This window comes from Porites lutea, chromosome 11 (genome assembly GCF_958299795.1).
Source record: "Porites lutea chromosome 11, jaPorLute2.1, whole genome shotgun sequence".
NCBI lineage: Eukaryota > Metazoa > Cnidaria > Anthozoa > Scleractinia > Poritidae > Porites > Porites lutea.
The window spans coordinates 22,514,941-22,540,740 of record NC_133211.1 but is presented as its reverse complement, the minus strand read 5'-3'; the positions used below and the strand labels follow the sequence as shown (position 1 = coordinate 22,540,740).

At 38.4% G+C, this 25,800-nt stretch overlaps 1 protein-coding gene across 1 annotated transcript; it reads left to right on the top strand.

The window, feature by feature from the left end:
* On the top strand, window positions 1-25,235 carry LOC140952308 (uncharacterized). The gene is made up of 21 exons (XM_073401731.1): window positions 1-61; window positions 1,124-1,396; window positions 1,720-1,992; window positions 3,441-3,755; window positions 4,230-4,517; window positions 13,230-13,461; window positions 14,770-14,864; window positions 15,722-15,970; window positions 16,659-16,754; window positions 16,999-17,105; window positions 17,870-18,157; window positions 19,397-19,534; window positions 19,828-20,112; window positions 20,571-20,762; window positions 21,273-21,488; window positions 22,197-22,353; window positions 22,599-22,735; window positions 23,236-23,490; window positions 23,991-24,099; window positions 24,424-24,642; window positions 25,045-25,235. Exons 1-21 carry the CDS (start codon window positions 1-3, stop codon window positions 25,233-25,235), a joined length of 4,176 nt encoding a protein of 1,391 aa, XP_073257832.1.
* The last annotated feature ends 565 nt before the right edge of the window (window positions 25,236-25,800 follow it).

Sequence of the window (25,800 nt, the reverse complement as noted above, 5' to 3'; positions counted from 1 at the left end):
ATGAGGAATGCTTGGGACTGGTCTTGCATAATTATCGTTGTACTCTTCTCAGCTCTAAATGGTTAGTAGGGACCGATATGCTCTTGGGTTTACCTTTGGAAAATTATTTATTGGCTCTCTCTAACTTTGGCACAGAGGATAATGAGCTGAATCAAAATTTTGCACAAATAAATCACTCATCGTCTTTAACAGTTTAAAGTAATAATTTTGTGTTTATAAGTCACTTGATATGTCACGAGACCATTTTTCAAAAAAATCTTAAATGATTGGCAAATTGGTGGCAGGTGTAAGAAAAGAAATCAAGCAATAACATTTTTCTCATTGCAATTAAATATTTCGAACTCTTCACGTTTGGAATGACTGTCCATTGCAGCTCAGAAAAAATCATGAGGGAAAAAAATATTTGAAATACTAATTGAACATTAACTGCAAAGGACCGCAAACGAATATGCTGCAGAACGTATGATCAGAAGACCTGATCAGCAAAAATATACCAAGCCGTGAGACAATTGAGAATGCGGCCACGCTGATCGTACTACGTGAAACTTAACTTTGCAAGACATCAACACGACACCAAAAGAACCCAAAACAGAACGGGGCTGGAGCCGCTGACAGCTTTCGGTGTCGTGTTTATTGTTTGTGAAGATAATTTTCACATAGTACGATCAGCATTGCAGAATTCTCAATTGTCTATCATATCAAATTCCCTAATTTAATCTTGAATTTAATATTTAAAGCTTTAATTTTAAACTTCGTGTACATTCATTCCGGACGTAGAAAGTAAGGTATACTCACCCTCTTTCAGAAACGCCAATTTATTTATCCAAACAAAGTAATTCGCCACCAATTCGCCAATTTGCTTCATTTTCAATATTTGGTCACGTAACATGTCACGTGACCATAAATAAACTTTTAAGGCACAAGAAGACCTCAAGATTTACTTTTGGAGAACTAGGTATCCTAACGACAGCTATTGCCAATCAATCGTATGCTCCGAACGCCCCTTTTATTACAGTTGATCCATTTACAACAGCAATAAAACATGCTAAAGAATGGAAACTTATAAATTTTCCTCGCTAAACGTCTTAGTCCTTTCTCAAGGTATGTTTTTCGTGTTTGTTAGGATGGCCGATTATTCTGACGAGGAATACAGATTATTCAACCAATCTGCACAATTCCACTTCATTGCAATGCACGACAAACTCCTCGTCAAACATCACGTGGTATCACGACAATCACACCGTCCAAAGCAGTGCGTATTACACAATCAACAGTGATGACAAAATGAGTATGCTGATAGTTAAAGACATCAACTGCCAACAGGCAGGAAATTACACATGTGTGGCGACGAATAAGTATGGTAGTGACCAGCGACAATTCACCATTACCATATTTGGTAAGAATATGATAGCTGGGTATTATCCACTGATCATGACACATAATTATTCACAATATTTCAGCAAAGGATCTCAAACTGTGATGTTCTTTAGAACAAGAAGGCTATGTCGCTATGACTATTCACCACTTGCACATCTCACATAACACACCCTGTTTGCTCCCTCAAATTTTGCATAACCTTTGTTTTTCATTTCTCCTGGGTATTACGGCCCTCCCAAGAGAAATTGAAAACAATGCTTCTATAAAATTTCGTGGGGGAAAAAAAGGTGCATTTTGGGAGATGTGCAAGTGGCGAATGAGTTCTGACTTTTTTACAACCAGATTTACCACGGCCTCCCTCAAATCTTGTGGTGGATCCGCAAACAAAACAAATCACATGGAAGAACGTCCCTGGTTATAAGTGCCTTCCAGAATCACACTTCGTTGTACAATACAAGAAGTATTCTTCGACAAAGTGGAATAACGCTGGCTATTTTGACAACAGAACATTCGACCTCAAGAATGCTACCAAAGGGGAGAAGTATCATGTCCAGATATACGCCATCAACGTTGTTGGAAAAAGCCAAATAAAGAGTGTTGTCTTCTGGACAAACAGTAAGCTTAATTGATTTAGGTTTTTCCTTGTCCCAAGTTGTCACTGCAATTACTTAGCAATGCCGACATTAAAACTGAATAACGATTTACATTCTTCAAAAACTGAATGAGTGAATAGTCTTTTCCAATAAAATGTTTTCAAAATACCGTTGGACGATTTGGGGGCAGAACAAAATAGCATCGACAAACACCTACGATGCGATTCAGGCCCGTTGAGGGCTTAGTATCCAGCCTTTGACTGGACGTGAGGCTGAGTTGACCTTATTTTGATACAAACATCTTTCCTTTTATTACGGAAATTATGCTTTAAAAAAAAGTTGGCATAAAGAAAAACAACGTGATTTACATAATAAAGCAGATAGGGCTGTATCAAAACGAGGTCAACTCCAACCTCGTTTTCACTTGTAACTGTGCTAGGCCATTGTGAATTGCTCGAGTCTGATCGGACAATAGGAGCCATCGTGAAAGTTAGAGATCATAATTATGTAACATATGAAACCCCGATCAGCCTAACTTCGCTTCGGCTTCTCCGATCGCTGTATTTTTAATTGTTCATAGATCAGGCCCTGACCTTTTGGAAATGGAATTTTTTTTCTTATACAAGTTCACATGTAACGTTTTTGAGTCGTTTTCTCCCGTCCACATGAAACGCTAAAACGGTGGAAATACGATAGCACCCCTTACAGAGCATGCGTAATACTAGTCGAATAGTGTTAGCATTAGGTAACATCGGCTAAAGCCAGATTGTTTCTTTCAGTAAAATTAAATGAGGAACAACTTAAAGCCAACTTTACTGTGTAATATAAAATAAAATAGATAAATAGAACTGGGATGTTTTGAACCCGAGACACTAGCTTCAAAACTTACATCCATATTCGCTACACCATCGAGGACAACTTCGTTCCCAGGGTTCTCTCCTACCCGCCCTACGGAGCGAGAGAGAGAGAGAGAGAGAGAGAGAGAGAGACTAGACGGGAAGGAGAAAGAACCTGGGAACGAGGTTGCATCGAGGACTATCTACCTATTCCAGTAATTTTTAAAATATACATGTACTTGTGGCGTATCCCATCATCATATTTGAAACCTCGCCGTTTTCAGTTGAGTGCTTAACCCTGGACACTACAGATCAGTGTTTAATTCCTTTTCAGTAATTCTACAAGGTTAGTGGGGTTCTGCTATGCTATTGGATCGTTACGTTAAGAGAATAATGTGTTGTGTAAATCTCATAAGGTGTCCAATCTGGTTTCAACTGATGTTACGTAAGGCTAACCGTCGTATACGATTAGTACGACATCATCGTTTTCAAAAATCTCCATTTCTATATCAAACATGGTTTAAATTGTTCAAAAAAAAAAAAAGAAAGTCAGAATTCACATTCTTTTAAGCCAATGTTTGATGATTTTGATAAGAAAATCACATAATTTATTTGTTCTCATTTTTCTAACTAGTTAAGCCAACAGATACTTATCTAGAAGTCAATGGTACAGCCGTCCAAGACGCACAAAAGATATTTGTAAGCAAAGGGCAACGAGTGAGGGTGCGTTGCCTCGTAACAGCAGAACCAAAGCCTAGATTCGTATGGCGCATTCCCGGCTCTGTGTTTAAGCTAATATTCTATAGAAACCTCCTGGTCAGTGGCATAAAATGGCAGGCGTCGCTCGGCATCAATAGCATGAGCTGCAGTTTGTCTGGTACATATTCCTGTATGCCGTACAATGCACTAGGATATGGGTCGAGACCAACCATTACGTTTGAAGTCTTAGGTTGGTTTTTCTTAGTTTTTTTGCTCTTGTTGTCAATTTTGCGCCTTATATCTATCATCATCATCAATTATTTTCACACAAATTAAATGCCCACAGTACCTACGCCTTTAAAACTTTTAGTATATCATACGATAAAAAAAATACAAACAAGCATCACTTAATACATTTAAAGTTGAACGTTTAAGACCGCCTCAAAGGCAAAATAACAGAAAAAAATTACTTGAATGAAGTTAACATTAAGTTAAACATCACAGGCTCGTTTACGCGATTCGATTTGTCGGGTGTTCTATTGGCGGCCAATTCACGGGTCGATCTTTCGACCATAAGGAAAAAGACAAACTGAAGACCAAAAATTGATCCAATTCTTGCGTCTGCCTTATTTTATTTCGTATTACGATAAGGCGAAAAATTTTTAGTGTACTGTGTAAATTGGCTTTAAAGTACATTTCTTGACTTAATATCTCCTGTTTACAGAGCCTGATCCACCGAAAACGTTTGTTGTTGTTTTCGCGAACATCACCACGGTACAAATTTCATGGTCAGCTGACAAGTGCAACGGAATTAGAAAGCCTAGCAGTCTTTTCGTTCGATATAGAAAAGAGGGTTACAGTGCATGGATTGAAGATCATTACAACAATCCTCCGCAGTCAATATTTCTTACTGGAAAGTTTCAGTACGAAACAGTGTACGAGTTTAGTTCTCGCCTGGGGTACAAAAACAGGATCGGTGTGTACAGTCGCCCCCTAAAACTTCGATCTCCAGGTAAAGTCATCAAATTTCGAGGTCAGCTATTATCATTCTAATTGTTGTCTGAGTGCGGTAAGACCCTTACTGAATTTTGTTTTGTACTCAGGGGATCGACCGCCGCCTGGTTAGCTCAGTTGGGAGAGCGCAGGTCTGCCGAGCGGGAGGTCGCGGGTTCAAACACCGGCCGGACCAACACTCAGGGTCTTTAAATAACTGAGAACAAAGTGCTGCCTTTGTAATGATATCTGCAAATGGTTAGACTTTCAAGTCTTCTCGGATAAGGACGAAAAACCGTAGGTCCGGTCTCACAGCACTTTCACTGATCTGTTCTTGTGGGACGTAAAAGAACCTACATCACTATTCGAAAAGATTAGGGGTCGTAGACCCCGGTGGTGTGGCCAACCACCGGTTGTGGGTGTGGGATTGGGCAGGGATGGCACCTTGCATGGGACCTATGAGTCCCGTTCGTGCACATTCCCTCTGGGCAGGCCTGTGTCCAGAAAAGCTGGTAAATAGATAAATAAATAAATAAATAGATAAACGAACGTCCGCAGTTGTCTGGGATGCTTTACTTTTCCAAATGCTCATCTCGAACAAGCTCTCCCCCGGGGGTACTCACTCAAAAGGCCTTTACGGGAAGGCTTTGCCTAAAAAGGTACCTTTTTCAGGCTTCAGGTATAAAAAAGGGTAGGGAATCAAATCAAATCAAATCACTGGTTTATTGTCCCTTTTGCAGTCGGAAGACTGAATTGTAAAATACCTTACAAGTTGTGATAGATATATAGAGGATATTACACGGTGGCGCGAAGATATGAATTTTATTTTCGAGTGGCAAAACAATATTTTACGAACGAGCGCAGCGAGTGGGTAAAATATTGTTTTTGCCGCGAGAAAATAAAATTCATGCCTTTAAGCCGCCGTGTAATGTTCTTTTTATTATATAGACAAAAAGACATCGATAAAATCATAGAAGGAAATGACCGAAATTATGTCATCGATAAACTCACGTGTGAGATTATGGAAAACAAACCACTCGGGTCCCGGATGTTGTTTTTATGAATTTTACAAGTGGTATATTTTCCAGTAAAACACTTGTGTCAATATAATAAATACTAATACGCTACATTGATTGACAAGATTAATATTTAACACTAACCAAAATTTGAGAAACGTTCAGTCCTTGTGGCCATGGGCCTGCTAGAACTCCCTGATCTTAGACACACTGGTAGATATAGGTGCCACTCTGTTGTGTATTAGTGGGTAAAGCGGGTTACCTGGCCGAACCTTACCTATAAATTTGATACAGATAATAGACTGTCCGACGGTCAGAAAGAGTGGATAATGCAGCTCTGTCAAGTGCTGTTCCATACGATAATGGAAAGGGCCCTTTTTTGAATTAGTTAAGGTATATGAAAGGTTAGGGAAATCTGTAACTTCGGTCTGTAAAAATACCCAAAAGGACAAACAGATGCACTTTATGGCTGTGAAAAGATCGTGGAAACGCTCTGATTTTGTGATTTATTCATATCTCAAACTGACAGTGCGTATACAGCAGCCTCCCTGAATAAAACTTTGTTTAGTACCCCCACTTCGGGTACAAGCCACCAGAAGCCGACTGTAGATGTCTACAAGTCAAAGAGTAGATCACTTAATCAGCTGAACACAATGCTTTGTTTGTTTTTAAATAGAGCTGAAGGAATCCTTCTATATGGTGACAATAAAGATACTCAGCGAAGCTTACAGGGAGCAACTGAGAGACCAGCGGTCGATGGAATTTATAAAGTTGCGCAAACAAATCAGTGAACTGGTATGATACTATTTAATAAATAGGGTACAAATGCTGATTCAGTCTATTTACGAATTCCTATGGTGACGGTCCCTTAAAGAGCGGCTCCGACGATTATTTACCACTTATACAAACCCACTGCACCGAGGTGGAAATTTTTTTGCATAAACATATTAAAAACTATGAAATTTGATGTGGTTGGGAGGACGACCCGCTACGATGTACATCCAAATCAGCTGAACAGACTAAAAAGAGTAGAAAAATTGCAAAAAAAAAAAAAAACTACAACAAATTACGGCCCATATTTTCTGAAACGCCCCAAACGGAATGGCTCGAATTAAACATTAACTTTCAGACCAGAACTTCCGGATTTCCCATGTAAATGCATGGTAAGTACGTACGTATCCGTCCCCGCGAGATTCGCCGGGAATTTCGTCGGAAAAGGGGAGCAACACTCATCCCGGGGAATGAGATTGTGAAAACGAAACGGAATTTGTTGATCTTAGGAAGTGGGTTTGTATAATTTTTGTTTTAGTGAACCAACATCAAGTAAGAAATGTAAAAAAAAAACTTTTAAAAGTAACATATTTTCGGGACCACGATATGCGATAGGCAGCGGATCAAAGCTGACGAAATTACGGAATTGAGGTAAAAATTTGGTTAGGATGACTGGTTCAGCGAACTCTGTTGGCGTGGCGTGGCTTTTAAGCCTTGGAAATGTGTACGGTACATTTTTCTTTAAATGATGTAAAAAAACAAACAAACAATTACTGAACACACATCACTTTTAAGATTTGAACTCAGTTTTAATTTGGTAGCTCTTGGAAGGATCAGTTAAACCCTTGTCTTGGCAAGAACATGAAAAATACAGACAACAGGGCCGCTGTTAAACGTTTTTATTATATAGACGCGAGTGTTTTACTGGAAAATATACCACTCGTAAAATTCATAAAAACTACATCCGGGACCCGAGTGGTTTATTTTCCATAATCTCACACGTGAGTTTATCGATGACATAATTTCGGTCATTTCCATCCATTATTTTATCGATGTTTTTTTGTCTATATAATAAAAAGTACATTACACGGCGGCTTGAAGCTATGAATTTTATTTTCTCGTGGCAAAAACAATATTTCACTCACTCGCTGCGCTCGTTCGTAAAATATTGTTTTGCCACTCGAAAATAAAACTCATATCTTCGCGCCACCGTGTAATATCCTCTATATATTAAATTTCAGCGGCCCTCTGTAAGTCAAGTACGGCCCGCCTGCATGGAAAAAATGCCCGGTGTAAATTTCAAAGAAAAAAGGGGTGAGCCCTATTTAGTCTATTTAGCAACTGGCTTCAGGTCACAAGCACCTGGGGGTCTTAACCATTACATGAAAAAAAAAAAGGAAATTAACGTTGGAAAATTAAATTTTTCGCGTCTTTTTGTTTAGGAAGCTTTAGAAGTTATGGAGTCAGTGCTCTTTTTATTTTAGTCTCTTCAGAAGACTTGTCTACACTCGTGGGTCGATCGTTCCATTAAGAGATCATATTTAATTGCTAAATGTTTGTGGATGGAATTTTCAGCCGAATGTTTGACTATATAAATTGTAAGCATGGTCCACCATTGATGGTCAACTCCGAGACAGAAGCCCCAGAGCCTTTATAGCCATCTTGGGAAAACGAATTGGAAAGATCGTGCCATACAATACAATAACTTTATTACCTCTCCTGAGATAATTTACAAAGGAATAATAACCATTTATTTGCAAGATTTTCACGGTTAAATCTAGTAAGCAACAAGGAACGCATTTTTAAGTACAATATACCATTCTAAACTTCGTACGTGAAAAGTTCGAGGGGCTCAAGTCAAGATTGCATGGTTTAACCCGATCTAAAGTGACTTTCAATCCCAAAACTGGGATTTCGATCAGCCAGGAGGAATGTTAAAAGGTGGCGGCTATCTATTTCCCTTGATGTAACTGTAACTGTGATTTTTGAAATAGGTGCCAACAACACTTTAATTGGATATCCCTGCTGACTGCACTTGATTTCGTCGTAACCGTAGGACTCTTTTAAAAGCTGCGCGATACTCGCGGTTTCTTATACAGTAAATCAACGGATTAAATAAAGAGTTGCAGAACACAATAGACAGAGATATCGCTTCCTGTAAAAATACCATCACAGATGTGCCGATGCGAGGTGACAAAACAACTCTCATAAACATATGAGGGAGAGTGGTGGACAACGCTGCCCCAAGAACGAGCCTTGTAGTCTTCAAAGCTTTGTTTTCTCTTAAAAACGTTTCCTTGGCTTTCGGAGAAAGTTGCTGTGCCCTAATTTTCCGTATTTGCTTTTGGGCCTCATGATAAACAGCAACGTGGCAAAAGACTAAAATACATAAACTTAAAATTAAAACTAGGATGCGAAAAATTGAAAAACTCACACTAAGACTTGAATTTTGTGGAAATATCAAATTCAATTGTGTTACACCAAGTGCATAAAACCAAGCTGCCAGTATCCCTCCGAATAATCGGTGTTTGGTAAAGATATCATTGTAATTATAGGGATATTTTATTGCTATATAACGCTCTATGCTCATTAACGTCAAAATCTGCGTTGATGCGATGACTGGTGGAACGTAGAAGAATATATCGTTATTTTCGATGAAGCAGTTCATCTTGGTTGTTAGTCGATATGTCTGCTTGATAATGAAGACTGGCTGCCCCAATGCACCTGTCAAAATGTCAGCTCCGGCCAAATTGGCCAACAAAGTGTTGTACTTATTTCTCAGACGAGGTGTTTTTATGACAACGATTATCACCAGAACGTTTAAACATATGCTAAATGGAAGCACGAGTGAATTGGCAATAATCACTGATATAAATGCAGCTGATGTTTCGCTGTTAAGATAGCTTGGTTGCCATCCTTGCATACCCAGCTTTTTATGTGAATCACAACCGCTGTGTACTTTTGATGACTCGACGGAAAAGTTCATTTCTAATTCCAAACAAGATGTTGTTTCTAACAGACTGGTTTGCAAGGATCTTTGTTTTAGCCGGTGGCAGCAAAACCATAAACCCAAGAAATCGACGCGAAGACGATCGATAATTCGACTGAACGAGTTAAGTTGGAGTCTGTCACTTTTATCGCATTTTAACAAAACCTGGTAATAAAAGAACTCATTATCGTCTCCTTGGTAACTAGAACAGCTGCAATATGAAGAGAAATGACAATCATGTAGCTATAAAAAAGTGACTGGAAAGAGTTTACATTTGAACAAAGTAGTTTCAAATGGCTTTCTCTTAAAATTGTATTTCCACTAATATTTCGTAAGTTATATTAAGGGATTAGTGTACGTTTTGCTTCTAATCACAACCATTTCCACAGATTATAATCCAGCAAACCTGGAAAACCAACAAATTTATTAAATCAATAATTATTCGCAATTAACTGCACTCTTGAATTTTCAATGAAGAAAACCCAATGTCATCTGCCATGCATGTGCAATTAAATCAAAAGCCAATTGACGTATCTGACCTTTATGTTAAATTTCACTCTTTTTTCAGCTTTACTGTCTGCGTTGTAAGTTAATCAAAATTTAAAAAATTGTCAAGGCACTTCTGTTGGTAATTGTTGTGATATTATTGCGTTCAACGAAGGAGAACACAGTCTATTCTTCAAGGCGCGGTTACCAATTTCGTAGCGCGGCTACAGAGCATCAGTAGAGGCGCTGTCTGTCAGATTCTTCACACTCCTTTGGTTGGTCACATATTTGTACCGTTTTCGTCGCCATTTTGAACTTCACGCTATGACGTAATGCGCACGCACAAACTCATTGCCACGGGGTCAATTGCTTCTCCAACGCAAAGTGCTCCAAAGCAAAGTGTGACGAGGACCACAGCTGTTTCTCTTGATTTCGAGGTCCAGAGTTTTTGATGTAAGATTATGAATCATTTTGTACATTTCACAGGACGATAAGATAGTCATATGGACTCTGGACTCTCTTTTAACTTTTCTCAGCACACGACTCCCAATCTCATGGTTTGTAGCGAAATATCATTCTGAAATGAAATGTTTCTTTGGTCAGTAAAAACGGAAATGTTTACTCACTGTTGCTGAATCGTAATTGATTCTCCCCATGTGAAACCCCGAGAATTGCAGTGTAAAACCTTCAGCAAGAGACTTCGCGACGGTTTTGCGAGACACCTGTCGGCCATAATGTTCTTCAAATGCGACGAAGTGAGTTAACGTACAGATTTTACTGCCAATTAAAACCCTGCTTGTTTTCCTCGAATATATCTATCAATTCTTCATAAAGTTTAAACAGCGTCCACCGGCATAGTAGGCCATTTGTACTAAGAGGTCATGTGACATCGTTTTAATGAAAATGCCGGAAAGTTAGTAACGATTTTGCTTTCGAAAAATGATTAGTGGGTCATGTCTTAAACAAAATAATAGTGATTTGGTTTTTCAAACCCGCACCATTTTCTTAAAATGATTAACATCGTAGCAGGTCACCAAAATGTGATTTTTAAAATTATGAATTATGCTCTACTTTCGAGATCGGCGCGGCACAGCCATTCTTGTGTTTGAACAGAGGCCTTATGCCGATAGCTCTTTATGGCGCCCCAAAAACTATATATTGTGTGAATATAGCCTTAATAACTACTTGATAGCAAAAAAAACAAACAAACCAGCAGACAAGCAGACAAACAGACAATCCACTTCAACCTAAAACCTTCAGAAGTAAACGCCGGCTTAATATTGTGATTCCCACATAAGTTCAGTAACATCTGTAAACCTGGAGAAGAATGGTATGGCCAGCCGAAATATTGTCAGTATAAAAAACAAGACACGTTGTTTTAAATCAGCTTTGCAGTAGTCTTTGGACTTCTCGTTCTTGGTTCCGGCTTAAACCCTTTTTGTGCTTGTTGAGTGACATAAAGTACTCTTAAAACGTTTTTAGTACTCCTCACTCGATATGTAAATGTTTTATACTTATTATTGTTTCAGTTTTTGAGAGCTATTTCCCATCTTCCTGAACCCAAGGAGGTAGCTTTAGTTTCATTTCAGGGGTAAGTCTGCTTTATATTGTTTTACGTTAAGTTATCGATAAGATAACCTCTTTATATTTGTGGTAAACTTAGACATCGCCGGCGGTTGAGAACGATTTTTTGCCGTCTTCTGGTAACCATTAAAACAATTGGGTGATTCTCTTATGGTTGAATACAGTTGATCATGGTATGTTGCGCCGCTGTGGCTTGCAGGGTAAATTTCTAGACTGGTTTAATGCCTACCTAGAAAACCGTACCCAGGCTGTAATCGATGATGGTGCATCTGGGTCACGCCCTTAGATTGTAAAGTTCCCCGGGGATCTATCCTGGCCCCGCTACTGTATTTGATGAATGCCCCACTTGGGGGAATCTCTACGCAAGCATGAGTTGACAATTCATCTATATACAGATAGCAAATCTGTGTACACTACTTTTTAGTTGTCAGGGCAAGTGATCGGGGAAATATGATAACATCATCCCGATCACTCTGTTTTAAAAGAACTGTACTGGCTGCTGGCAAGTACTATCTCATCATTTAAATGTAAACAAAATTTATCAACTGCTTTCTTGATTGAGTTATAAAGTAAAGAGTTATATTAAGCTGGCAAGTACACTGGGCTCTTCTTTTTTTGTTTTTTGTTGTTTGTTTTCTCTTTTTTGTACAATGGTTATCATATTTATTATAAGTAGTAATGGAAAAATTATCAGCATTAATTGAAAAGAGTATCAGTATTTAGTAAAATTAACTTTTAACAGCTTAGAACTCCCAAGTATAAGAGCTATGGAATACAATATTTTTTCTTATTAATGACGAAAGCAGAAGATCTACGTTGAAATGTGGCTTGAATTTACCTGAAATGAAATATAAAGAGAAATGTCAAATTTCATTGGTTGGAAAGATTGTACTACGATATTGAAAAGATTCTGCTGTTAAGAAGTCAAATTGCCTCGTTCATTTTCTCTAGGTTTGGAACTCTCTCAGTACCAACGAGAGGAACAGTTAATCGCTATCAAGTTTTAAGCGAATTATGTACCAGACTGCGAGTTTTATTTTGACCGATTTATGTTTGATTTTTAAAAAGATAATTTTGGATATTGTTGTAGAATAAGTATATATACGTATGATTATATCTTTTACCTAATAACACCGTCCGTCAGTTTGTTTTTTTTTTCCCCTTTTTCGTTATCATTTGTAAATCAACTCTGAAATCAGTAACGCAGACTGTTAGCACTGTTCTTAAGATGACAACTGACTGTGAAACCTCGTTTTAGACCGCAAAACCTTGTTGCACGCTTCCAGCTCAGAATTCCTTACTTCGAAAACTTACAGCTTCAAGTGAGACTACGAACATTTATAACCGGAAACAACAGGCAGAATAGATCTCTGCTTATAGACCTTGACTCCTTTACAGTAATCCAAGAACCAGGTAAAGTTAAACTAAACTTTTATTGTTAGTTACATTTTTTTAAAAGTTTTGGCATTGTGAGACTCTTTTGAATCGAAACACAGGCTAACAGCGGGAGTCGTCCAGGAAGGAATATACCTGGGATAGAAAATCATCGGCAAAAATTTTGAAGACCACAACGGGTTTATTGTGCTACGCTCGTCATACAGTGAATACTAAATCATTATCACAAAAACGCTCGCTGCCTGCTTTGTTAGCTATGAGACTCTTAGATAACACGTGGAGTGTAGAGGGAGAACAAATACGAGCCTCATGGCTTGCCACACGAGTTAATCAGATAATATTTGGCATTTTTCTACAAAATGTGGAGGGTTTGCCTGTGAAGGGTTTCTAGTTAAATTTTGGTGAACTGAGTGGACAGTTATATATGTCTCGAAGTAATCACATCAACTAAAATTCATGCAAATGAAACGTCTATTTTGTCTTCCAATAGACCTTACCAACGTCACTATAACAACACATTTTTCGGAACAAGCTGGTACTAAGATGGCTGCCTACTGCTCGGCGATCGGACCTTCTGCTTTGACATTTTCATGGAAATGGAACCACGTGACCTTGAAGTCTTCCTACTGGGTGAAAATCGAACAGCATAACAGTACATGCTCAGTATTAACAATAAGAATGATGGGAAAGGCAGACTCTGGAAGTTACACTTGCAATGTCAGGTTGGAAGATAAATTTGTATCATCGTCAGCATCACATAATTATTATCATCATCGTCATCACCATTCTTGCATTAACATGAACTTGTTGCTTAGTTGTCACGGTAGGACTGTTAAACATTGTTCAGTTTAAGCTTGTTAATGCGCAAGTGATACAAAATGTTGCATTTGCACCTTTCGATGAAATTTCAATCAATTATAGCCACCCGAGTGACTCGTAAAGTGAGAATATTCTGAAAACAACGAGACGAGCAAATCAAAGCACTGTCGCTCGTGTGGTAACCAGCAACATTTTTCTTAGATGTCAGACGAAACATAAAAATAGCACCTCGCTATCCGTTATTTTTTGCCTCAGTGCATTTGTGTTAAGCATGGTCGTTGCGCACTTCGGGACACGTTGATCACACGACAAAAATTACATCATCTGTCCAAGCTAAAGAAATTGCACGTGTACCCTGCCTTATATGCTCCATTTATAAATCAAGGCAGCTTCAATTGACTCAAATTTGGGGTGCTTTAATTATAATTTGTCGTACTTACTGACTCTCTCTCTTTTACTTATACAAGTGTGAGAACTGTGCGACTAGGCTAACTCTTCTCCACTAGGCAGTACATTCATATGTGTTTTTTGTGGCTAAAATCGACACCGAACTGATTGGAAATGACTTAAGGGAGCAAAGTCAAGAAATGTATCAAAATTCAATCAGTGGACACTGCCATCAAACTGAGTCAAACAAGAATAACCGTTCAGAACCTTAAAAGAAAGTATGAATAACACAGCCTGGAAAACATGGATGGATGGATGGATGGACGGTCCATCCGCGCCAGCTAGCTTAATGTATGTAAAGTCTGGCAAACTTGGAGAAGATTGAAACGGATTGCAATTGTGGTTTTTGAAAACGACTTGGCCTAAACGTTTTCCATAGTTCGTTTTTATTGTTTGTAACATGTGAAATAATGAATGGGAGACATATTTTTTAACACGACGCTGTGATCTTGTCATTCATAAGGGGGTGAAGTTATCACTTTGAAATGATGCCTGCTTAAAATTATGAACAAAATGAACTGGCCAGACGTGAAACAGCCCCTTCAATGATGGACCACCATTTCATCCAGGAATCACTGTTAGGTTCTTAGATGTTTGAAAACAGTGTCAAGCTCCGGGCGCGCTGGTATGGGGCTCCTACTGCTACTTTGAATTCCTGATTTCCTTAACAACCTTAACCTTCCTTTACGGAATAACGAATAAAAAGCTAATAATTCTCGACGTCTTTGGAAAATTTTTTAAAGTGATAACTTTCCTTATTTCAGTATATCTAAGTCAAGTCGACACGAAACGGTATTCGTGAATGTTTCTGAGCCACCTGAAGTAAGAATCAGACCTCTTGTAAGGACATCGTTTCAAGGTAGGTTAATGTATCAACGACAACGGACGTGGATGAAATAATCAGATTCTAGCCTGCAGTGCAGGCGTTTTCTTTGAGCGCGCAATTTGCTCGCGAAAGCGCCATGTTGAAACTTCCCGCAGAGAGGAGGAGATGGGGCAAGTCAAAGGGAGCGGAAAGAGGGCGTTTTCTCCCCTCCAACTCCCCCTCCCCCTCCCCCTATCCTTCTTTCGCCCTCGCACCTACCGTAAGGGTTACTATTTCTACTCTCCCCAATCTTCCACCGTCATAAAATTAAAGATGGCGGCTACAACAATATTACGAACACGAACACGTTATTCTAGAAATAAAATTTGTTGACAAAGTGAAAGAAAAAGAATAGATAGCAACATTTATTTGCAACATAGCTCTGTTCATTCTTTTAAAAAATAGTTTCTCTTATTTGGCTCTAAGCAGATGTCATTTTTATCGGCCCAGTGATGCAACGGTCATGGAGCCGCCAAAAATGGTGGTTGCCGGAAGAAAGCGAATATTCACTTTTTTAAAACCAAGAGAGCTAGGATAATATTTTTTTGTTGCTTAAACGACCACAAGTTGGCAGCCAGTACCCTGTTGATGAATTTGATGTAAAGAAAAAAATAGATACAAGACTATCCGTAAAGCTACACTAAAATCAGGATAGATCCAAGATCGGAGGCGTCAACAGCAACTTTTTTGTTCACCCAAATAACTAAAGCCCGATTTATTAATTTTTACGGTACGGTAGCCGTGAAGGTTGATGATTAGCAACTTGATAGTTTGCGCGCAGTAAATGGAAGTAACAGTTGCACTGAATTGCTGAAAGTTTAGGAATAAATTATCATCTGCTTTCTCCTTAGGAGAAAGTTACACATTTCATTGTTATTTGTTACGTGGTAACATCTCAAGTCTTAAGGTCTTCTGGTACGAAAGGAAGAAAAACAGTCAAGAAAAACTCATCAGCGGCAACAATGATTCACTAACGCTTACAGTTCAAGGAAACATGCCAGAGGATGAACGGAGTCACGTGTTGTACTACAGATGCGATGTCAGAAACTCCGATGGAACTAGTTCCAGTCCTTCAGCAAAACTTGTTATACTACGTAAAGGTAAAATAAAAAGAAAGTTTCGCAGTTTCAGGATTAAGGTGACCAAAATAGAAATTCAATACATGAAATTCCCTTCTTTCATCAGTTTATAGAATATTACAAGACAAATAACAGAGAGAATGTGAGAATGTTGCAAAATAATGAAGTTTCATTTTACTTGGCAGACCATCGATTTAAAGCCAAGAGGCGATGGAGGGGCTTTCTTATTACGTTTCTGGTTTTCATTGGGGAGATGAAAGGGTACTTTCAAGGAAACCACCCGAAATGCAACCAAACAAGCTAGATGATATTTTTCAACTTTGCTGAAACGTTAACTATAAACTCACAAAACGCCTTGCTATTTTTAACCTTAATATTTTGTAAAGATGAACGTGATTCGACTTTGGTGCTTACTTGCGTATTCTCTTCTAAACACAAGTGAATACGGAGCCTCGGTTTTATTAAGTGTAGCACAGATTGGTTGACTGCACAAGGTATTACTAATTAAAACGAAATTTGTACTGGAGTTAAAGTTTGTTCGATCGGAGTTTTTTTTTTTTTTTTTTTCAGTTTCGAAATAGAATCAGTAAGTAAAATAAGAGATGCCCTCCATGGTTTCTCGTGGTTTGATGCTTTGTGTATTTGTCTTTGTGTTTGTTGTTGTTTTTGATTATTTGTTTGTTTGTTTGTTTTTTTTGTCATACCCAAGGAGCAGTATTTTGTCCTAGTGAATCATTTTCTGGAATCACTTGGTCAATGACGGCCCCTGGAATGAGTGACATTCAAAGATGTCCTAATGCTACTGGTAAGGTAACAGTACAATACAAGAAACTGTAATGAGATGTGATGAACTGTGATGAACTGTAATGTAATGAGATGCCTTGATCTTTATTTACCTTATCTTTATTTATGCTAGATTTTTATAAGAAAAGCTTAAAATTCTTTTGAAAGGTAATTTATATAGAGGACCAACTTGCAACAAAAATCTTCCTTTAGTTTGTTATCTTTCCTAAAAGTTTTTTGTTTCCTTGGTTTTCTTTCCAATACAGGTCTTTCGGTAAGATCTTGTGTCATCACCGACTCTAAAAAAGCCGTATGGGGCCAAGTCGACTTCTCAGATTGCATGAACCTTGAAATCAGGAAAATATATGCTGACGTGAGTAGAAACGTAAACTATTTATTCATTTATTTATTTATTTATCTATAAACTTCGCCAAAAGGCCTGAATCACTCATAGAGCAAGCTCCACTACGAGGTCCAGAAAAAAGAGAAAAGAAAATTAGTAATACAACTAACAAGAATGACAATACTTTAGAAACGACAAAAAAAACGGAAATGCAAAACCAGAATTGGGGAGGACATCGATAAAAAATGAACAACACATACGATCGAGCAAGCTGTTCAGTAGCCGACTAGTGTCATCGACATCACAAACAGACTTAGTGAGATACAAGTAGTTACTAAAAAGATCTTTCTTAAAGTAGGCTACTGAACAGTCAGTGTTCCAGAGGTGGGCTGGTAAGGTATTCCATCAGATTCTTGGGGCTCTACAGTAAAAACTGTTCTCAAAGGTGACGGTGTCGGCCCTAATCGGATTCAACATCTCTTACTTTTTTTATACAAGGTTTCATAAATTGAGCTTTATAGTCAAGCACGTAGCCTGTTCATGGACCTCTTGTTTTCTTTTTAGAGATTGTTGAGCGCGCTTATGAGATAAAAATCGTTGGAAAGAGAAACGTCTGTGGACAGACTAGATTGTCAGCAAGAGGGATAAGTTTATTTCATAGCGGGAGGAGTCCCTAACGAGATGCTCATAAAAATCCATGTAATTTTCACTACTTAAAATGAAATCATGCTTGCCAATCCGTGGGTGTAATCATGCTTGTTGCTTACGATTTTTTTTCCTTGTCTTCTCCAAAGGTTGTAGCATTTACAGATGGATACGCAGTGAACACGACATTGAGTTCCATACTCCAGGACTTAGAAAACATAACGGCAACCTACAGTGTTCCTAAAGGAAATAAATCAAGTCAGATGTACCAAAGAGATATGAAGACTTCTGTAGATGCTTTGACGAGGCTGATAAAATACAACGCTGTAAACAAAGACAAAGCCCTCAGCAATCAAAAAGATATCAACAACCTGGTGAAGGCTTCTAGCAATCTGCTGAGAATAAGCAATTTACCCGCTTGGAAAAATTCGCTTGAGGTAAAGACAATTCATTTTCATTGACTTTTAGGAGCTATGTCACGATTTTTTGGTATATTTTAAAACCCTAAAAACATATTTTGATTTAAGGATGTCCGAAGCTATTTATAATCGCTTTGGTTATGTTTTTGGAGCGCGTTTTTCGGCACGAACGATTTAACCGATTTCTAATATTTTTGGCATCCTTAGTAAAGAATGGGGGTGTGACTTTAAGAAAATGTTATTTTACATTTTCTTGTAGGTTACAAAACGCGCGAGATATCGGCATCTTTTTAAAACCGCATTTTTACAAAGAATGTCATTCAATAACTTCGAAATCCCACGACAGATTTTTCTCCAACTTCAGCAAATAAGTCTCAGAGCTGTCTAGTTTTATAACTGCAAGTTTCAAGTCAATCGAGACTGTACAAAATGCTGGTCAAATTTAACCTTAAAATGCAACGCTAACACATTTTATGAAAATTGACGCACAAATAGGGGATGCGTGCCGACAGACTATCTTCTATCTGCATGCAAGGATATTCTTACCCAAAGCCTTATTGCAAGAAACTGAGTAATCAGAAATTCACGGCAAATACAGTTCGCAATACAAGAAGAACAACTTTATGCTGAAACTCCTGTGACCAAAAACCAGTCATGCCTTTTTTTCCCTTTGATATAATTATCTTTTATCTCTCTTTTAAAGTTTCAGTTATGAAAAAGATGAGTGAGAATACTTACTCACAACTCAGCTTTGACTAAACAATAGGGAACTAACCATGACAGTATAGAGCCCCTTTAACAACAAGACTGATATATTGTTTGAAACGAAGTATGAAAGCAGTTATACTCATGTTTTATGAGAACAATTAAGAGAGAGAAGTTCCCTTATTCTACTTGCGCTGTTCTTGGGAAAAATAATCCAAAAATTCGTAGCAAATAGTGATGATCGTCGCTAATTGCCTTTGTGTTGTGAGATGTCAATCATATCACGGATTAAAAATTGTAACCATTAAAATTTCAGACGTTTTCCCTTTTTATGTCAATAAATTTCCCGCTTTTATATTTTCATAAGCGCTCGACAATGTCTAAAAAACTAAAAAAACACACATTATACATACTCAAGGCTGCACTTGAAAAAGGCACAGTTATAACCGTCTTTAAAGGGGACGTTTAGAAAACACAGTAGCAAAATTTCATGGACACATGATTTCAGTAGTAAGCTTTTGTGGTTTCTACTTTTTTCTCATTACGTCGTAGGTTGAAGGTGACTTAGCGTACCAGATGGTATCGGCACTTGATGAATACGGACACCATTCTACGAGCAAGATAACAGAAATTCACATAAATACTGAAAACATTGCTTTGTTGGCAGTCAAGGTTCCTGCAAACAGTTCTGTGAGTTGAAAATGCACAGTAGATCTAATACAATTTAAAAACCTCATAAAAAAGACCATGAAACACTGACAAGTTTGAATTTCCTGTTTCAGCAAGCGTCGTTTAAATAAAGTTTTGATATTGTATTAGTTCAACCACTGAGTTTTTTAAAGCATGTAACATATCGTTCCTTTCAATATTTGTCAATATAATCTATGCCAGCACTATCTCCTTGATTTAACTTATATAGGTTGCTCGTATGATTTCGTTCTTATGTTTAGTACTTGTTTTCATGACTGGTTTATATCCTGTAGGCGTCTACAAAAGGCCTGAAGATGACCCATGGACAAAGTTCCATTGATCTTCCGCCGACTCTCTTCGGCCAAACAAATTACTCGGTCACAGTAGTGGGTGTGTACTTTAATACTCTGGATCAGGTTCTGAAAAGCTCAGATACATGTGTTACCATTACGTCTGGTACTTCTTTGATAAATGACTCTAACTGGTCATTTGACTCAAGAGTGGCATCAATCACAATGAGGCCCCGCCCACCTGAAGTTATCGCACCACTATTTAAATTGGTTCTAGAGAAACGCAAGGTACTGGAATATTAACTTTGTTTCTAGGGGAAAAAGTCAAAGATGATGAAGCTTTTGATATAGTAGTGAGGATCAGATAAACTGAGAATACTCTATTTTTGCTGGCCTATATAGTTTGAGAATCTGGTCTCTGTGTTCCTTCTATGTTTTGAAGCGTTCACAATTTTCTGTTAATTTTGATTTGAGATATATTTGGTGATCCCCAATGAAACATTACATAAAAGAAAGTCGTGCTTAGGGTGGTTAGAGCTCGATATACATGCATACACTTTTTGGAAAATGTGCAAAACATAAGCTAGACAAAGTGTTTAGAATACCAAGGCAAAAATGGACTAGCGTTTCCCCCAAGAAGAGTTCAAAATGTTCCTCATCCTTGAATTTTCCATTGCAACTGTCTGCTTAAAAATTATTAGAAACTGCAATTAATAGATATTCGTGATAATTTTGTTCTCTTCCAGGTTACTTATACTGAAGGGGAGAAAATATGCGTATTCATTAATATTAGCGAATCAAACATAAAAGCACAAAAGAACGTTTGGTCGTCACGTGGGTGCGCATTGGTGACCTCGCAAACAAGCAGAACAACTACAACTTGCGCCTGCAATCACATGACGTTATTCGCAGTGCTGATGGACAGCGGCGGGAACAAGGTAAGTCCCAAGTTAGTCAGGATGCCGCAGCTTTCTTAAAAAGAAAGTCAATTAGTCTCGGTGATACTGCAGGGAAATCAAGTTGGCAACTAATGAAATGGATTCGAGTAAACCATCAAATCTGAAGTCATTGTAAACAAAAGCATTTAGTCTCAATAAATTTGAGAACTCTTTGCCCCGTACATTGCCCAGTTCGTAGAAGGCCGATTAGTACAAACTCACAGAGCTAAAATTTTAACCCCAAAATGTTTTTTTTAGGACTTAAAGGCTGCTTATAGCCTGTCATCCTTGATTAACATATAACAGCGTTAGTCTTAGAAAAGGCTCAGAGATATTTCGTCAAATGTATACGTGTTTATGTTCCTTTCCTAAATTAACCTTCAGTTAAAGTTACCCCCACTCAGGCCAGATATATGCGTTCAAACGGTAATCCATACATCAACATCTTATTCTGTCCTTTCATCACTTTCCCTTCTTCTTTGATCTTTGGTGATTACTATTCAATTCTAGATAACAGATGCCAGCCACCGAACCGCTCTCTCCTGGATCTCTGTAGTTGGCTGTTTTTTGTCTTTGGTAGGAATAATGGTCACCTTGTTTGTCACGTTCCTTTTCTGGAAGAAGTTGCGCTCTCCAAGAACCGTTGTTCTTGTCAATCTCTGCGTTGCCATAGCGGTAACAGACGTGCTCATCATTACCATGGAGACTGCCGAAATAGAAAACCAGGTTGGTTTTGCAAAGCTAGTAATCACTGATTGGCATTGCCTTGTCTTTTGAAAAGGTTGGAAATAAACTTGCTTCTAGACTAAAAGCCGGGATCATTTCTGGCAGGACTTTTACCAATTGCAAACTCTTGAAAGCCTAACCTGAGGGTCTCCGATAGGGTTCTTCAATCCCGCGAGAATCCCGATGGTTACTTTCGGGATCCCGCATCCCATGTACACTTTCATTTCCGAATATCGGCCTTCAAATGGCAAATTCCGCAACCAGAAAAACTTATTGCGGACCCTCTAGCCAGCCCAGACGGGGAAGGGAAAATCGAGAGGGTGCGAATGCTAAGGGTACACAAGGAAGGCTGAACGAGGGCAGGGAAACTTTGCTTCCAATTCCTTTCTCGTGTCCCTCTTCCCTCTCGTACTCGTACGTTGTTGCTCAGTTCCGTCTCTACCCTTCTCTTTAGAAACATTTGCCACGAAGTTTAAGATAACGCTTGTACGTTGTACATAGAGTCTGTACAGTTACACAGGCCAGTAACCTAACAGATTTTTTTCACACAGTAAGCAAATTAAGCCAGATTTTTCTTCTTTTAATGTTAAATCATGTTGCAGTTAGTTAGTTTGCTTGTTTGTTTGTTTGTTTTCTTTTTTTTTTCACTCTAAGGGACCAAGAATCCGGTTTGCTTTAACGCCCAAACTACTGAATTTTTTCTTACAGACCAGTTGTACGGTGCTAGCAGTATTCCTTCACTTCTTTATTCTGTCCATTTTCTGTTGGATGTTATCTGAGGGCATACAGCTGTATTTCTCCCTAGTCAAAGTTATTGGAGTCACATACTTTATAAACATCAAATTTTTCTACAGTCTGGGCTGGGGTAAGCTTTATTGTTTAGTTAATGTTTCAGTACAGGTCCAACAAAAACTTTCTTTTTTAATCAATATTTTGATTTCAAAAAGTCTTAAACTCAAGTGAATTGTTCAATAATATTAAAACCGTTCTATGCGCTAAAAAGCAAAAAGAAAAACTTGATTCAATATTAGCTTATACTTATGGTTAAAGTTTGAAGAAAACTCAAAACCTGTTCTCAGTTTCCAAGTCCATTATTAATCATTTTTCCAGGTTTTCCAGCTCTAGTCGTGTCAGCTTCCTTGGCAGCTACACAAGGTCGAGGGTACGCTGATATAAACACGTGCTGGCTGAGTCCACACAATCACGTGCTTTGGGCATTTGTGGCGCCGGCACTTCTCATTGTCAGCGTAAGTTAAAACAATTTTAAGAATTTTTGACAAATGGATATAGGATACAGAACATGGATGTTCTAATATTCCTCCCGAAATTCTCTATAAACAGCCGGAATATTGAAAAGCTTTATTTCGACAGTCCTCTCAAGCAACACGAAAATAATCACAAAGAACAAAAGTCGAACTCGAAGTGCGAGGTCAAGTCCGGAAAGGTCATTTTTTTTTCAATTACAAATAAAGGCTAATTGTAACAAAAATCTCCTCCAAAACTTCTCACATAAACTCAGAGCCATAGGGAGCCATGCTTAGCGGCCTGGCCTTATAGGTTACGTTATTCTACCTGACCTCAAATGGCCGGGAGCTATTGCAAAAGAACGCTTAACAGAACAGTGGCTAAAAAAAGTAATGTCATGTTTCTATTCCTGATTAAGAAATAATGCATTTTCATTTCCGACTTGTCCCTAAGGCAGTATTTTTTGTTGACAGTAGCAATCTAATAATTTGTCTTATTCTAGGGAAACATGGTGGTCTTTGCACTAGTTATCCACAGTATGCTATCAACCCATCGACTGAGAAACGAACCCCTGGCAAGAAGATTCCAGCGCGGGCTCAAAGCATCTTTTGTGCTTTTACCTCTCCTAGGAATTTCCTGGTCATTTGGTGTTTTGACAATGTCGTCAGACAAAATCATCTTCAATTACTTATTTACGATCTTTAACTCATTGCAAGGACTTCTTATATTTGTTTTCCATTGCATCTTAAACAAGCAGGTACTTGTCATGTTCTCGTCAAGACTTACGCGAAAACTCCCAAATAAACCATAGGAAAAAACAAGGATCTCTAATATAAGAAGGTAGCTTCACCTGATATTTAGGCTGATCTCGAGATTGGTTTAAAAAACCCCGATGTGCTTCGTCTTTTCAATTCGCTTTTCTTGGTGTTTGGATAAAGGATGAAACACTCCAGCTCGTGTTTAATATAATGTTTTTCGTCCTTTCTAAAATTTCGAACCTGTCGTGGCATCATATTTGTTTTATAGAACATTTTTAGTAATCTATGATCGGCTTCGTTGTAAGGCAATCCTTATTGATCGCGGTTACATGCATAGGGACTAATTTGAACGAAAAGGAGCCATTATTCGGAGGCCGCAAGTAAGAGAAGCGAAAAGAGGGCTGTGTGTTTTGAAAATAACCTACATGTAGAATATAAGCGAAGCGCACTGTCTTTTCTATCCTGTGAATTCCCCTAATTGTCTTAATTTGGATTTTAGATTAGAGATGCTATATCTGAGCGTAAAAGGAAGCGAGCATGGTTCGTAACAGAAGCTATGACGGCTCCTACGAACAGGAAACTCAGTGCTACAGCAGACTCTACATATGGTAACAGTTATTTTGCTGCCTGCCGAGATTTTGCTGCGCGATGTAGCCTTCTGAGCCTTGTCGTACTGAAACATGGTGCCTTCTAGGGGCGGTTTCTTTTTTCATGATCACTGCAAGTAAAACTTGATTACTTGTAAATCAGGAAGACTTTTTAGGCAGGGTTAAGTTGCACAGCCATTGTCAGTCTTTTGTCTATGTAGCTAACCTATTCATCATTAAGAAAAAACAGCTTGCAATGGCTCAGAATGGCTTACAGTCTCTCATGTTTAAACATCATCATTACACTTATTCACTCGCATCATTCCTGGTTGTGATATTTCATAGGCACCAGCAGTCGAGTCAGTAGCGCAACTGGTCTCAGGCTTTTTACCCTTCAACTCTTTAAATCGGAAATTTGTCCCTCGCCTCAACCTTCACCAGTGATGACCAGCACTCACAACGAGACATCCCTTACATCAGCCCAGGTAACCCCGGACAAACTACGAACAGGACGCGCCTTGTTAATACGAAAGGAAGACAGGCAAAGTGTGCAGGAAAATCAAGGTACGAGGAAGACATTAAAACACGACATGAAATAAGGAAGAAATTAAAATTTATAGTTTTCAGAGAATAAATATAATAATGCACTCTTAAGGTTCCTGCATATAAATAGGGTAAATGTTTTTGCCATTTACTTGTTTGTTGCATTGCGGTATTGAGGTATTTTTACCAAATTTGAAGTAAAAAGTAAAAGCATAAATTTTGCGTATTTTGCTAAAATGGGTATAATTTACAAAAACATGGCATGATTTTAGGAATATACGAGCACTGCTAGCAGCATATAATGCCACAATTTTTCGAGCTCAATCTATCAAAGTCTAATCATGATGGATAAGACGCACGTATTGCGGTCTACTATAGTGCCTAAACTATAGACTTACCGAATTGTTGTATATTAACCAACAGGCGAGAAGAAGGAGGCGGGGAGCACGAAAGACGAAGAAAGCCGGGAAGTGTTCGATGACAAGGCCGCATCAGGCTTTAATACGCATGCGGCTTATACTGACGATAAAGACCTAACAAGCTCAGAGTCGTCACTAGAATCTATTGAATTTAGAACATTGAAGAACTCCGTAGTAAGTTCTGGCTTGTTGTAGTTGCTATATAGCTCAGTCGGTAGAGCGCTTAACTGCCGAGCGGGAGATCGCGGGTTCGATTCCCGGGGTTGGACCAATACTCAGGGTCTTAAAGTAACTGAAAACCTTTGCCCTGCAAACGGGTAGACCTTCGCATGGCTCCGAGGACCACGTAAAATGGTGGTGCCCTCTCCACTAGGAGACGTTAAAAATAGTGTCCCCAATTAGTACTTTCGTGCTTATACATTGACACTCAAATGAAGTGCTTTTTCTGCGGAATTACTTGTTCGTTATATTTCTCCCAGAATAGAAAGAATAGAAATCTGGTGCCTGCACAACATGAGGCACTGGAAATTACTTCATGTGAACTTTTAAGCTTAGTCAGTGGGAAATAGAGACCGATATTGTCTTTCTCTTTAATTTTTGGCGCGAATTTTCAGCGTTACTTCGAGTGAACGTTATATTTCTTTACATTTCAAATTAAAAATCTTCTAGTGCCAGATCTCAGTGCCTAAATGGCTGCCGCGGTTTAAAGATATTCCGATAGAAGAAGAAAGGGAACTAAAAGACACTGCATTAAAACTAA

Excerpts from the sequence above, each read along its gene's own strand:
- LOC140952308 (XM_073401731.1), top strand. The coding sequence starts at position 1 with ATGAGGAATGCTTGGGACTGGTCTTGCATAATTATCGTTGTACTCTTC. Across the intron at positions 1,993-3,440 it reads TGTTGTCTTCTGGACAAACA|TTAAGCCAACAGATACTTAT; the intron begins GTAAGCTTAATT and ends TTTTCTAACTAG. Across the intron at positions 14,865-15,721 it reads TGTAAGGACATCGTTTCAAG|GAGAAAGTTACACATTTCAT; the intron begins GTAGGTTAATGT and ends CTTTCTCCTTAG.